This window comes from Aquarana catesbeiana, linkage group LG05 (assembly GCF_042186555.1).
Source record: "Aquarana catesbeiana isolate 2022-GZ linkage group LG05, ASM4218655v1, whole genome shotgun sequence".
NCBI lineage: Eukaryota > Metazoa > Chordata > Amphibia > Anura > Ranidae > Aquarana > Aquarana catesbeiana.
The window spans coordinates 382,229,092-382,241,859 of NC_133328.1; the positions used below are offsets into that span (position 1 = coordinate 382,229,092).

The 12,768-nt window shown below is 38.3% G+C and overlaps 1 protein-coding gene across 1 annotated transcript in view; it reads left to right on the top strand.

Moving 5' to 3' along the window:
- Positions 1-12,768, top strand: part of LOC141144913 (uncharacterized) — a 126,949-nt gene that overhangs the window by 91,577 nt on the left and 22,604 nt on the right. Inside the window, exons 19-26 of the mRNA XM_073631020.1 lie at positions 580-624; positions 1,841-1,894; positions 4,608-4,661; positions 4,737-4,790; positions 8,782-8,853; positions 9,079-9,114; positions 11,598-11,642; positions 11,738-11,770. Coding sequence (XP_073487121.1) covers positions 580-624; positions 1,841-1,894; positions 4,608-4,661; positions 4,737-4,790; positions 8,782-8,853; positions 9,079-9,114; positions 11,598-11,642; positions 11,738-11,770 — 393 coding nt within the window. The remainder of the gene's footprint in view (positions 1-579; positions 625-1,840; positions 1,895-4,607; positions 4,662-4,736; positions 4,791-8,781; positions 8,854-9,078; positions 9,115-11,597; positions 11,643-11,737; positions 11,771-12,768) is intronic.

The window sequence follows — 12,768 nt, forward strand, 5'->3', positions numbered from 1 at the left end:
GTTTGGACAAATAGCATCACATACACAGTCTTTTGTATTCGTTTTTATTCATTGGCATATTGACATTTTGGACACTTGGGATCCTTAGAATTTTCTTTGAAATTTTTTCTCTGTTGGTTTCCTATGCACCAGTCACTTTAATATTGAACTCATGTTTTTTGCAACAATACACTGGTCACTTTAATATTGAATTCACATTTCTTGTAACACAATTTTGTAGTATGTGGTTACAGGGATTTATATAAGGAAATAGCGCACCATTTGTATTTATTTTTTTTGTAAGACACTATTCCTGGTTTTTGAGTACCAGCTGTTCTGCATTCTAGGACCAGTGCAGTGATTTCACATTTACTAATCATAAGTGCAGTACATGGAAACAATGACTGCTATTGATCAGGGCTTGGTGATCAACAACAAATAGACCAGACAAGTTATGGCAAGGAGCAATTTTTGGTTTCTTTTAGCAAACCTCACCATAACCTGCCTGGTTATACTTTCACAGTAAATTTATTATGTTAGATAAAATACATTATACAGTTTTTAATTTGATGAATTTAATTCATTTATAAATCATTTTAGGGTTTTCGTGGTGCCCCTGGTCTCCCTGGCACAGTGGGATCAAAGGTAACTCTGAGCTGTGTATTCTTTCTAGCATCCTGGAAGCCTAACCTGTTATTGTTAGTCCAAAACTGACAAAGAAGGCTTTGATTATTGTCACTAAAGTTGGTAGCATGCATTTACAAGTATGTTTTCTGGCATTTGACCATGATATTTAAAATAGTAATCCACAAAAGATGAAATACATAGGGTTCTATTTATAAAACATTAATTGTGTGACTGTTACACACATTCCTGCAGGCTGCACAAATTTCAGCTGTACTTTCTGTAATAGATTTATTCCTATGATCGTCAACTCCATCTGGCCACAATGTTGTACAGTTTTCTGAAATACCTCAATGACAAATTTTTCTGCATTTTGGCCACTAGATGAAGTTAATAATCATAGGAATTAATCTATTATCGAAATAACAGGCAATATTTGTGCAGCCTGCTCAAATGTATATGACATTCGTCCAATTAATGTTTTATAAATATACCCCATAGCGTCATTGATCTTATGTAAAAAAAAAAAAAAATTAAAAATATAGAGTAAACTTTGATGTTGAAAAAACACAAAGACTCTAGCACAACTATCACCCCAGGTCTACTTTATAGTGCCCAGATTCTTACACCTCTACTAGCAGGGAACTGGTGCCCAAATTGCATATACCTGGGGAATGAGGGGCGGGGAGAGTAGCAGTAGAAGGAGAACGCTCAATCAGTGGAGGGGACAGCCCTCACTAACCAATTCTGGTTTTCTCTGTGGCAAGAAGTTCATCAGAAGCATTCTGTTCGAAAATGAGGACCAAATAGCACAAATAAAGAGGTTCCCGCACTCTCACTCCTAAAGAAAAGTAATAAGTATGGCCTTTCCTAATTTATGCAGGAGTGCTGGCATACTTTGTGCTTTTATTCATGACTATTGACATAAGGTGCTGTGTGTGTATATATATATATATATATATATATATATATATATATATAAGCAACCAATGAGGTGTTTCTTGCTACAATCTGTAAGGTTGTCATGCTGTCTCAGAAACTTATGAAGTCAGAGAGGATGAATGACATCAAGGCAATTAGCATTTTCTGAAGGAAGTCAGCAGAATCAGTCTTCATATTTCTACCACAAAAGGTGTTCTTTAAAGTGTACACTTTTAAAATCCGCTTGATTTCTTGTATAATATACAATTATGATTAGATAACAAAAGTTAATGTCTATAGTTGCTTGCAATTTCAGGGAGAAAGAGGAATGCCTGGACCTAAAGGAGTTGTAGGACCCCCTGGCCTCAAGGTGAGCATTGAATGTGGAGTCTGGAATATTCACCTTGAGAAATTCACTACAATCGATTTTTAATGCTTAAAAACAAAAAAAAAAATCAAACAGAAAACTCAAAGAGAACTGAATCATTGTGCAAACAGGGTAGCACATCTATACTTTATCCATCAGCCGAGTCGAAAGTTGTTTTGTATCTAAAGAGGGCCATTCACTTTCTACATTTTCAGTACTTTTTATTAGATTTTCAAATATCAACAACATCCATATATTCAATCATATTAGGTCCATACTATGAGATTTTGATTTATAGTTTAGAATTATGAAACAGCCAATAGAGGACTGAGGAGAAGGTCAAGTGACAGATTTGTCATGATTTGAATTCTCCAGCAGATCCATTGGACTGATGATGCAGGCAAGACTTGGTAAAGTTCAGGTGGTCAGATTGCTTGGAGGTGGGGTGCACTCCGCTGTTTATACACAATAATTTTTCATCAGGTCCACTCTTTTAGTTTTGTCATGTGAGCAAGGCAAGATGGCTCCTTTGTGTTAAAAAAACTAAAAAGTGTAGGATACTGAGGATAAAATGAGTTAGTTCACCTTCTCCTAGCTGTTAATTGATTGGTTGACATGTTCCTACCCACCGTTTGTGAATGTATGAGGGTTAGACACTACTGAATATAAATATATTTTTGAGGGGTCTTAAGTCTAATTGACTTTAAGCTTGAGAAAAGGTCAGATTAACCCAAAGCATTTCAGATTTACATGGAGTTGCATTATTTACATGCCAGATTACATATACTGCTATTATGATGGACTACATGGATAGTGTTAATATTTTATATTTGAATAAAATGCTTTGAAAATTCTGTAAGTGCAGTCCACTGTGTTGGCCTTCTTTGAATCCTTGGCGTACCAGGAATAAAGGCAGCATTTATAGTTATATGAAATGCAAATTATCCAACACTATTATTCTGTTCCCCACACAAATGACAATTTTTCTACTAAGTGATCATTTTTTGCAAATGCTTTAGTAAGATCTGTATATGTATTCATGTACAAAATGCATCGTGGCGCAGTGGCAAAGTTTGATCGAAATATAAAACAACATTTTTTTGTCATTATAACAAAAAAATTATTTTGCTTAATTAAAAATGATGTTGTAAGTGTTGCTTTATTGCAACAGGTACATAATTCGCAACAAGAATGGAAAAGATGCAAGCAGTTTAGGCCCAGTTTAGTTAATTTTACTGTTGTACTATGAGGAAAGGACCTTTTTCTTGTTACCTAAAATAAAATACAGAAATTATGAAGCAAGAAAGCTACTTTCTGCAGCACATTGAACACAAAGATCAAAAAGAGCCAACTGTTCAGAGATGCACCTTACGATACAACTATGATGCCTGGATATGGATATCTTTCTACAGCTTAATTATCATTGCTGACCTTTAAATTTCTTTCTGATGGATTATATGTACATTTCAATAGTGCAAACTAGAGAAATAGATAAGACCGGAGGGAGTTAGGGAATACAACTGAGTTATAGAAAAGTAAACTCATAATAATAAAGTTTTAATAGCACATATTTAAAAAAGATCTGAGAAAGTATATAAAGCTTGGGTTTACATGCAATAAATACTCTAGGGTAACTCAGATAAGCTATCATACAGCAAAAGGAATTTTATTAACAGTGGATGAAGGGGGTAGAGAATTATGCTTTATACATTATATAGATCTATATATTTATTGATTGGTGTGTACTGCCCTCATGTGGTAACTGTCAAAATATCAAACTCAAACTTTTCAAGTTGTGTAGACTGGTATATACTGTATACTGTCAAGTTTACTGTATGTCAAGTTTACTGTTACAATAATATAATAAATTCAGCGCAGATGCAGCCATTTTTAATACATTGTAATTATCTCCAACATCTGTGCTTTGGTCTTGAATGTTTGTGGCTTTCTGAAACAAAGATTCAAGGCTAGCCTGTCATAAATGTAGCATAGAGTCTGCCACTGCTGACCTCTCCTAAAAAGATAGTTGTCTGGCTGTAAACCTAACCAACTAGGCTTAATATGTTGACTCAAGGACCTAGGGCAAGCATATAAAGCCAACTTTTGACTTTTTCTTCAACTTTCCTGAGTCAGTGTTTCAAGTAATTAAAATAAGTGGGTCAGCATAACAGGCATTCACCAAGTATTTCAGGAGGAGGTTAGCGATGGCAGTTCCTTTAGTTCTCTTATGACAGGTTTGCATTACAGAAAATGCACCTGAGCCTATAGAGTGTTTACCCTGTCAGTTACAAATCAATGGCAGCATATAATAGAAGAGTGATCTCTACATTGTCCAGTCTGCTTTGTAGCACTGCAATTTCATCTTGCTTATGATACAGTAGATTCATTTAATACAGACCTCCACCCAAAACATTTTGATCAAAGGAGAACTCCAATATTGACAATTATAAAACAGCACAATGACTTATCCACAACTAAATGACAAATTGGTAATGATCTCATATGCATGCAGTCAGGGCATAGTTTTTTGCCGATATTTCAAGAGAATTCTTGTTGGCAGTTGATAGTGAAAAGGTCTAAGAATGTAATACTTGAAGGTAATGCACAAGGCAAGCTGCAAATTCAGCATTCATGGTGAAACAACTTAATTTACAATTTCTCACACAGTCTGAAGTATGAGTTATGTGGCTTCTAAGTTGTAGTCTGTTTTTAAAAGGGTGACAATGGAGCAAATGGACTACCAGGAGCAGAAGGACTTCAAGGGCCAAAGGTATTGTTCTGAATGTTTGGCTGGTTGTCTTTGTATTTAAAAAAATATATATTGACATTTTTATACATATCCCAGGGTATACAAGGTGATCCAGGGCCTCCAGGACCATCAGGACTTCCTGGACTGAAAGTAGGTGAAAACTGTCCCATGACATCTTGATAAATTGTAAAACTGCAAACTGCTCCTAAAGTTATGTCACATTTTCTGTAAGGCTCTGTTTCCACTACTGCAAGTTGTTGTGCGACTTGACACATGTGAAGTCACATGACAAGTCAAAATCCATGTATTTAAATGGTCCCTGTTCAGAATGGTGTGAATCAAGTCGCAGCGACTTCAAAAAAGTTTTTTGTACTACTTTGTTCCGACTTCAGTGCCACTTGTTCTCCCATGGTTCTCACCAGTCGCATGACATTGCATCAAAAATCTCATTAAAAAGTTGCACTGTAAATCTCGCGACTTTGGGGTCGCAATAGTGGAAACCTTGCCTAACTGAAACTGCCTATTCAAAATGTTTTTTGCCATTTCTATTGCAGAGCAATATGGAGGGGGTATTTTGTCATTTTATCAACAGAAAAAAACAATATATGGAAAATGTGTATATGTATATTTTATACTGAACATATGGTTGTAAGAGTGGCTTCTTTTTTTTTCTAATGTTTGATCATTTTAACAACACAACACATACACTTTTAGTTTTTTTCACACACAGTTTACTACCCCAGGTTCTTATTTTGACTATGACAGTCACAGGTCAGGTTCATGTGGATTTTTTTAATTTATTTTTTGCAATTTGGAATCTTGAAAGTTTATCTGCAGCCATCATCTTTTTATTGTAAAAAAAAAAAAAAAAAAAAAAAAAGGTTTTAACATGTAACCAAGTTTTAAAACAGCATTTTGTAAAACATTTAATAGTGAAGAATTTGGATTATAAGAACAACAAGAGAAATGAAGAGCAATAAGGAGGCATATTCATGAGAAAATTTATGGGAAATAATGAGAAAGTAGAAAATATTAATATGCTTCATGCTTTACTATTCTCAAAGATGTACTGTACCTGCTGTTCAGTTGGACAGCCAGCACATTTGTAAGAGGTGGGTAGCTGTGGGAGAGGGCCTTCTGTGAAATGAAGGGCAAGTTTAATTACGCTTACATCCTCTTCAGCAGCTTGCAATACACAATTAGTCAGTGTTCCAATATCACCTATAATACTTAATAGGTTCTTTGAGTGGGGATGTCAGATTCTAGACCCCAGTCCCTACAGGTATCAACCACCACCATTACCCAATGGTATGCATAAATCTGGAGGTCGCCTGCCTCTTCTTCTCCCTGTAATTTAAGCCATAACTCTCTTCTCGGGATCATAGGTAAGCTGAACACTATCCTCTCTCTCAGTATTGCCATCTCTTACATAGCAGATACATGAATGGCGCTCTTACCTGGCAACATAGGGATTCTAAGGTTGATTCCTACATAGGACACCATCTGCAATATAGCTGTATATCTTTCCTATTTCTTCAGGAGCTTTCTTTGGATAACCTAGTGTCAGGGATGTTAACAATGAATTAAGTCAGCTATATTGATCGATCAATCTATGATTGTATAACAGTGCACCCAATAAAAATGATTTATTAAAAATAATTAGACTGACTAATCAATTATTCCCAAGATTCTTTGCCCTATGCAGATATTCGTTTAAAACACAATAAAATTGGGTGAAAATATGGACTGTAAAACTATAAAATATAAATTAAAATTTGTTACAGAAATCACTTTACAACACCATACATAACATTGAAATTGGAAAATCTGCGTTTGACCAACTACTGTATATTGTTTGATCCACTGTAGCCAGATCAAAGGGCGTAGTCTGCCTACAAATTATGCTAATACAGCTAAATATAACAACCTAATCACCAGGTGTTAGGATTTCGGAAGGGGATTAGCCAACAAACTATTGAAAATGTAAAATGAAAAAAATATCAAGAAAATCAGAAATTGTAGTTAGCCTCCAAAAGTGCATGTAGTGAATAGCTGGGTAGAAAGGAGAGGCCTTAAAATGGCTGTTAAACAAACCCTCAAAGATGGCCGCCTATCAGTGGTTGGAGACGGGCCTAGCTAAGATGGAAGATGTGTGTCCTGGGATGCCTGAGAATGGATGAAACAATGTCCGCTTGAACCTGTCTCTTTGATCTTCAATGTCTCCCTCAGTGTGTAAACTAGACAATGCATGCATGGCAAAGGACATACTGATACAATTTTCAAATTTATTCCAGATCCTTCATGAGCACTTCACAAATGCCTACATCGATCAACCTTCATTTTGACTTTGCAGAATCAATTTGAAAGACAAAAACAATGCATAGACTATGTATTATTTTTCTAGTTAAAATATTTTTTTATGCAGTGTAATGCTACCTCAGTAGGGGCCGCTGGTAATAGCTGGTTCTTCCCTAATATATAGAGGCTGCCCATCAACGCAAGCACCAGTCTATGTACACCGGCTCGAATAACTCAGTCTAGGGGATGTCTTTTTGTTATATATTGCTGGAAGAGCTTTAAATAGGAGAGAGGTTAAGGCATGGGATACTCCAAAATGCTTGCATTTAATATGAGGACACTTTTCTCTATGCTCACACGCCAGCATTCTGCTGAGGACAGGGGAATAGCCAGTACTCTGAGACCCTATGAGAGCAGTCTCAGTCCAAGCTACCTTTGGCACTTATATCCCAACAGCACATACAGTCACAAGGGATCAATTCAGGGTCATTACCCACAAATCCCCAGGACAGCTACACACCTTCCTGCTTCCTCCAGACACGGTCTTGTGCGGGAGACAATCCTTCCCCAGACCAAATCCCTTTTTGGTGAAGTCCCAAAGTCAGCTCCTCAGAAAGATCACTTTAGGCTCTCAGAGATGCAACAACTAAGAGCAGTTTCACAGTCCACAGACTGCCTCGGGGCAGCAGCTCCTGAGGCTTTGGAACCCTCCTGGTGACAAGGAACAATCTCTCCAGGGCTTCAGACTCTTTATCACCTTCTCGGCCACTTGCTGGACATTTCTCTTCAGGGATTGGCTGGAGCATGATATATCTTTAGACTGATCCTCTGAATCTCCCTCCCTATGACTCGGAAGGCAGGGGTAAGCAATCAAACTACCAGCTTGTGAAACCCTGAACTGACCAGGACAAACAATCACTGCTCCCTTGACTACAGAACGGAGTCAAATACTAAATTTGCCCAGCATCTTTCGCTAGGAGGGTGCTACAGCAATATATGAGAATTTAACAACAATGTTTATAGCACAAATGCTATTTTACTTGGTTTGTTTGGGTATTGTGTAGGTAGGCATTTGTGAAATAATTTGTGAAGCATTTTTGGTGGATGTTGAATGCAACATTCAAATGTGATCTTACGGATGAGTGTATCTCTGTTCGCTTTTGCAGTGCATTATGTTTCTTTGCTGTAATGTAGAACTAAACTCTGGAAACTGGACACAAAAAAGCAGGCAGGGGACTAAGGGCTAGTCTACAGCATTACCTGTGATCTCCTTGCATTTGATGCTTACCAAATAATGGTTTACCATGCGTTATTCTGTCTTGTTTCTCTGTGTGGAGGCAGTCATCTTGGTAGAAGCAAGGCTTTTCTTCCTCATCTCAAAGCCTCTAGAAAAGCAAAGAGTAAGCGGTACAGTAGACTTCAGCAAATCTCACCGCAAATCTAATAAGACTAGCAACAGTGCCTTAGATTCCACACTGCCTATGCAGTATATAGCTATAAGGCTGTGGGCACAGGAGCGTCTAGGCAAATGTGCATATCAAGTACACTGCTAGTATTCAGAACAAAACATTTTTTCAGTACAGCTAAAGCACAATTAATATTTTTAAATATTCCCTATACTACAGCAAATCTCCACTATTTAAGTGGCAGGTCCATTTTATTACATCCTTAAAAGTTGATGTGAATGTATCTTAAACATATCTCAAATTAATGTTAAACTGATCTCAGACTGATCCCAAATAGAAGTCATTTTCCATTTTTTTTACTTTTTTACAAAGGCAGATAAATGCTGTGAACTTTTCTCTCTGATTATTAAAGAATGAATGTATTCTTGACTTTCTAGGGTCAAATGGGACAGCCAGGATTACCTGGTTTGGAAGGTTCAATGGGAATTCAAGGCCCTAAGGGGCACAAGGTAATTAATTGTAATTATAATTTAGAAATTCTATCCCATATTTGGAAAGCAGTGAAATACCTGTAGAAATAAACACATTTTGCAAACAGTAATTTGCACTTGTGAGTTAACAACTACCATTGAAAGCTGCTTAGAAACTGACCAATAACAACATTACCCTACTAGAATCTATTTATTACACTTACATTTAAAAACTTTCTTATTTAAATGAAATTCTCTTTTCAGGGTGACACTGGAGATGATGGAATTAAAGGAACCCAGGTAAAAGCATTGGAATCCATTTACCTACAGAATCCTACTTTTTCAGGTTATGGTTCTTTCCCCTGCTTAATTCCCCTTCAGCTGATCAAGGCCTGTCTCAGCCACACAACAGAAACTGTTGTCTCCATGTCAAAGTCCTGAAAACCTACTGTGTAAGGTCTAATGCCCCATACACACGATGAGATTATCGGATGAATGATCGTCCGTTTTTTATTGCATGCTGATCTCAGATCGAATCTGATGAGTTTACTAAAGTCACGAAAATTCCCACACGACAGAAATAAAATTCAGAAGTGATGTCATGTGTTGTAATGCATTTGTATTGCATTTTCGAAATGATAGCTGTACTGAATAAACGAAAATCGTATGATTTGGCATCGTACGAAAAAAATTTTCCTGCATGCCTGATAGAATACTATCGGATGAACTGTCCTGATCGGCTCTCGAAAGATCTGTACTAAAAATCCGATTATCGTACGATCGTTTCGAAAGCAGTATTTTCCGTACGATTTTCTGTTCGTGTGTATGGGGCATAAGTGGGCATAAAAATGTTGTCTTAATCTATACTAAAATACATAAGGGTCTGTTTTCCCTAATGTGCAGTAACACTTGGTGTGCTGTGATGCCATTCATTGTGATTGGTGCCCTAGCACCTTAAGGCTCCATTCATACTTCGTGATTTGGAATTCCAAATCACGAGGTGATCGCTGCACAACTTGTTTGAGTGACATTATTTTTTAATGGCACCAGGAATGCGATTTTGCCGAGATTTTCAAGCATCAGGATTACGTGGTAATCACGGCAAACGGTGCCTGTTAAAAATCGCATGAAGCTTGTCAGCTGAAAAGGAACTAGATATTTTTTTGGGCAATAAGCGCACATAGGACAGCTTCACTTGAATGGGCTGGTCCTATGCGACACACAAATCGATCAACGTCACGTTTGTTTCCGCTATGTGAAAGTGTGAATGCAGCCTCAAAAAGCACCTGTGATGCAGTCATAATCCAAATTTCATTCCTTTCTTTGCATATTTTTTGTTCATAGTCTGTGTCATTGGGGGCATGGCATTGGTGCATATTATGCCTGTGGCTTGCAGGTGTCGGACTTAATGTTGAATTCCAGGTATGCCAATTTTTATAAGGTTACATTGGTCCAGCTTGGAGCAATTTCAGTATTTATGTGCCATACCCATGGGATTCCTGTGGAAGCTGGAAATCACTGTTGTAGTAGATACTGCTACTACTCCACCAGCTTCCAGGTCTCATGCTGAGTTGCTGCCCTGGTGCATTGTGAACACAAGGGGTCAATCACTCAGCATCCATATGACCACATGCGTTCTGTAAGCAGCAGGGCAGCCACATGGTATGAGACTCAGATGCTAGTGTAGATGACAATAGTAGTATTCTGTAGATGACAATCAGGTTCACTCCTCCTGAGCCACTGCTCTCTCCTCACTGACTCGCTAGCTGTGATTGACAGTAACGGGAGCCAATGCTGCTGCTGTCTGAGCCAGTGAGGAGGGAGAGACCTGGGAGAGCCAAGGCTCTTGTGCACATCGCTGGATTGAGAGGGGGCTCAAGTAAGTTTTAGGGGGGAATGGAAGCGCTGCTGCACACAGAAAGTCTTTTACCTTCTAGAATGCATGAAGGTAAAAAACCTTGAGCCTATACAACCACTTTAAGAATATGCAGGTACTCAGGGCTTTTTTTCTCAGAGAATAGGTGCAGGAACTCAACCATGCCCGCCACACACACATGCCTGCCAAATGGCATCAAATAGTGGCTCTTCCCTTTGCATACAACCCCTCCCTCCACTGCCCTCATCTTCTCCCCCCTCCTTAAAAGCTCCATCATCTGTCATATTTCTTACCTTTGTTGCAATATAAAGCTGAAGCACCTATCCGCCTGTAGAACCTCCCAGCATACTATACTATACTACAGTCACTTCCAAGGGAGATCATGCAGTAGGAGCATGAACAACTGGTCATCAGGGAAAAAATGGAGACCACAGAGGGTGAAGCCTACCACGCACCCTCTCCTGCCCATGACTGCACTGAACCCTGGCCACCTGTACTGTATCTTCCTTGTCCCTGTCCGGCACTCAGTGGGATCTGCGCAGGAGATCTGACCTGTGGGAGCTACTGGGAGATAAGCTATTACTTGTAAACACAGAAGCTGGACTTCAGTGTTACCAAGTGATAGTGGTGAGCAGGGAGCAGAAGACCTGAGCCAGATGTGGTGGAACTGAGTTCCCCCTAGTTCCTGCTGAAAAAAAGCCCTGCAGGTACTTCAATGTCCATTGCCTGGTCACAGAATAACTTAAGCATCTGATATTTTATAGAGCAAACTTAATCAAACTGAAGTTAACATACGAAGGATGAAAAACTAGTTGCTCCTTTATTTTTATGTCACGAAAAGGCAACAAATGGAAATCTGTCAAAATATTTGTTTTTTTTTTACTTCTGACTTGTTTTTATGTTGTAGGGAGAAAAAGGGGAGGCAGGACAACCTGGAAACCCAGGAATAAGGGTAAAATTACTCATGTTTTGTATTTATTAATAAAATGTGGACATAGTTAGCATTCTACCATATTAATATTTGTCTTTCTGCAAAATTACATGTAGGGGCAAGAAGGCAACAAAGGAGCAAAAGGAGAGGTACTGAAAAACTCATAAATATGTATTTATATTTCATTATTCAGCTTGGTGTAAAGATACATAAGACACATAAGCCTTTACCTTCATGCTCTGTAGTTATGCAGACTGTAGATTTCTTGTCTTTCTAAATGCAATAGCCTTGTGTTTGGCTGGCAGAGCTTTATTTTAACAACCCAGTTTATAGTAATTACCCAAATCTGATGTATAGTGGTTTGATGACATTCTCAAAGTTTGGGTCTCATGATACAGGAGGGCCAAAGTTTCAAACCATACTGATTTGTAAGATGCATATTACAAGCAGGCAAGCAGCTCCTGCTCGCAATGTCCCTGCAGCTTTCTAGTCTATTTATCCTAACAGCCCTTGCAGCTAATTATGTGGTTATCCATGGCTGTCTTCTGGTGGTCATCCGTGGCTGCCTTCTGGTGGTCATCCGTGGCTGCCTTCTGGTGGTCATCCGTGGCTGCCTTCTGGTGGACAGAGTTTAGGCAGAACCATGAACTATAGACTCATGTAACTGTCCGGATTTACTAAAACTGGAGAGTGCAAAATTCAATTAAGTGTTGACAAATAAACCTGGAAGCTAATTGGTTTCTATACAGAGCTGCACCAGATTCTGCACTCTCCAGTTTCTGTAAATCAACCCCTTTGTGTCAATTAATAGGAAGAAAGTAAATGAGTGGGATATTCAGAGTACACAGTGCTTGGCTTTGCCCACCAGAAACAAAGAATTCATGGCCAGGCTACTATACTGGTCTCCTGAGATCGTAGACAACACTGAAAATGGCTTAGAGACAGCAAAGCACAATCTGGTTTACCAGCTGAGAGGAGAAAACAAGTGGGTTCCAGTACTGTAAAGCATTGTAAAAAAAATAAAGAGTGGATTAAAGTGTAACTATATCTAAAAACAAAAATGTAATACATTGCAGCTTAGCAGTCCTTAGATCTGGTGGCTGCATTAGCTTTTACTTTTCAGAGGGGTAGAGAAGGAAGCGCCACC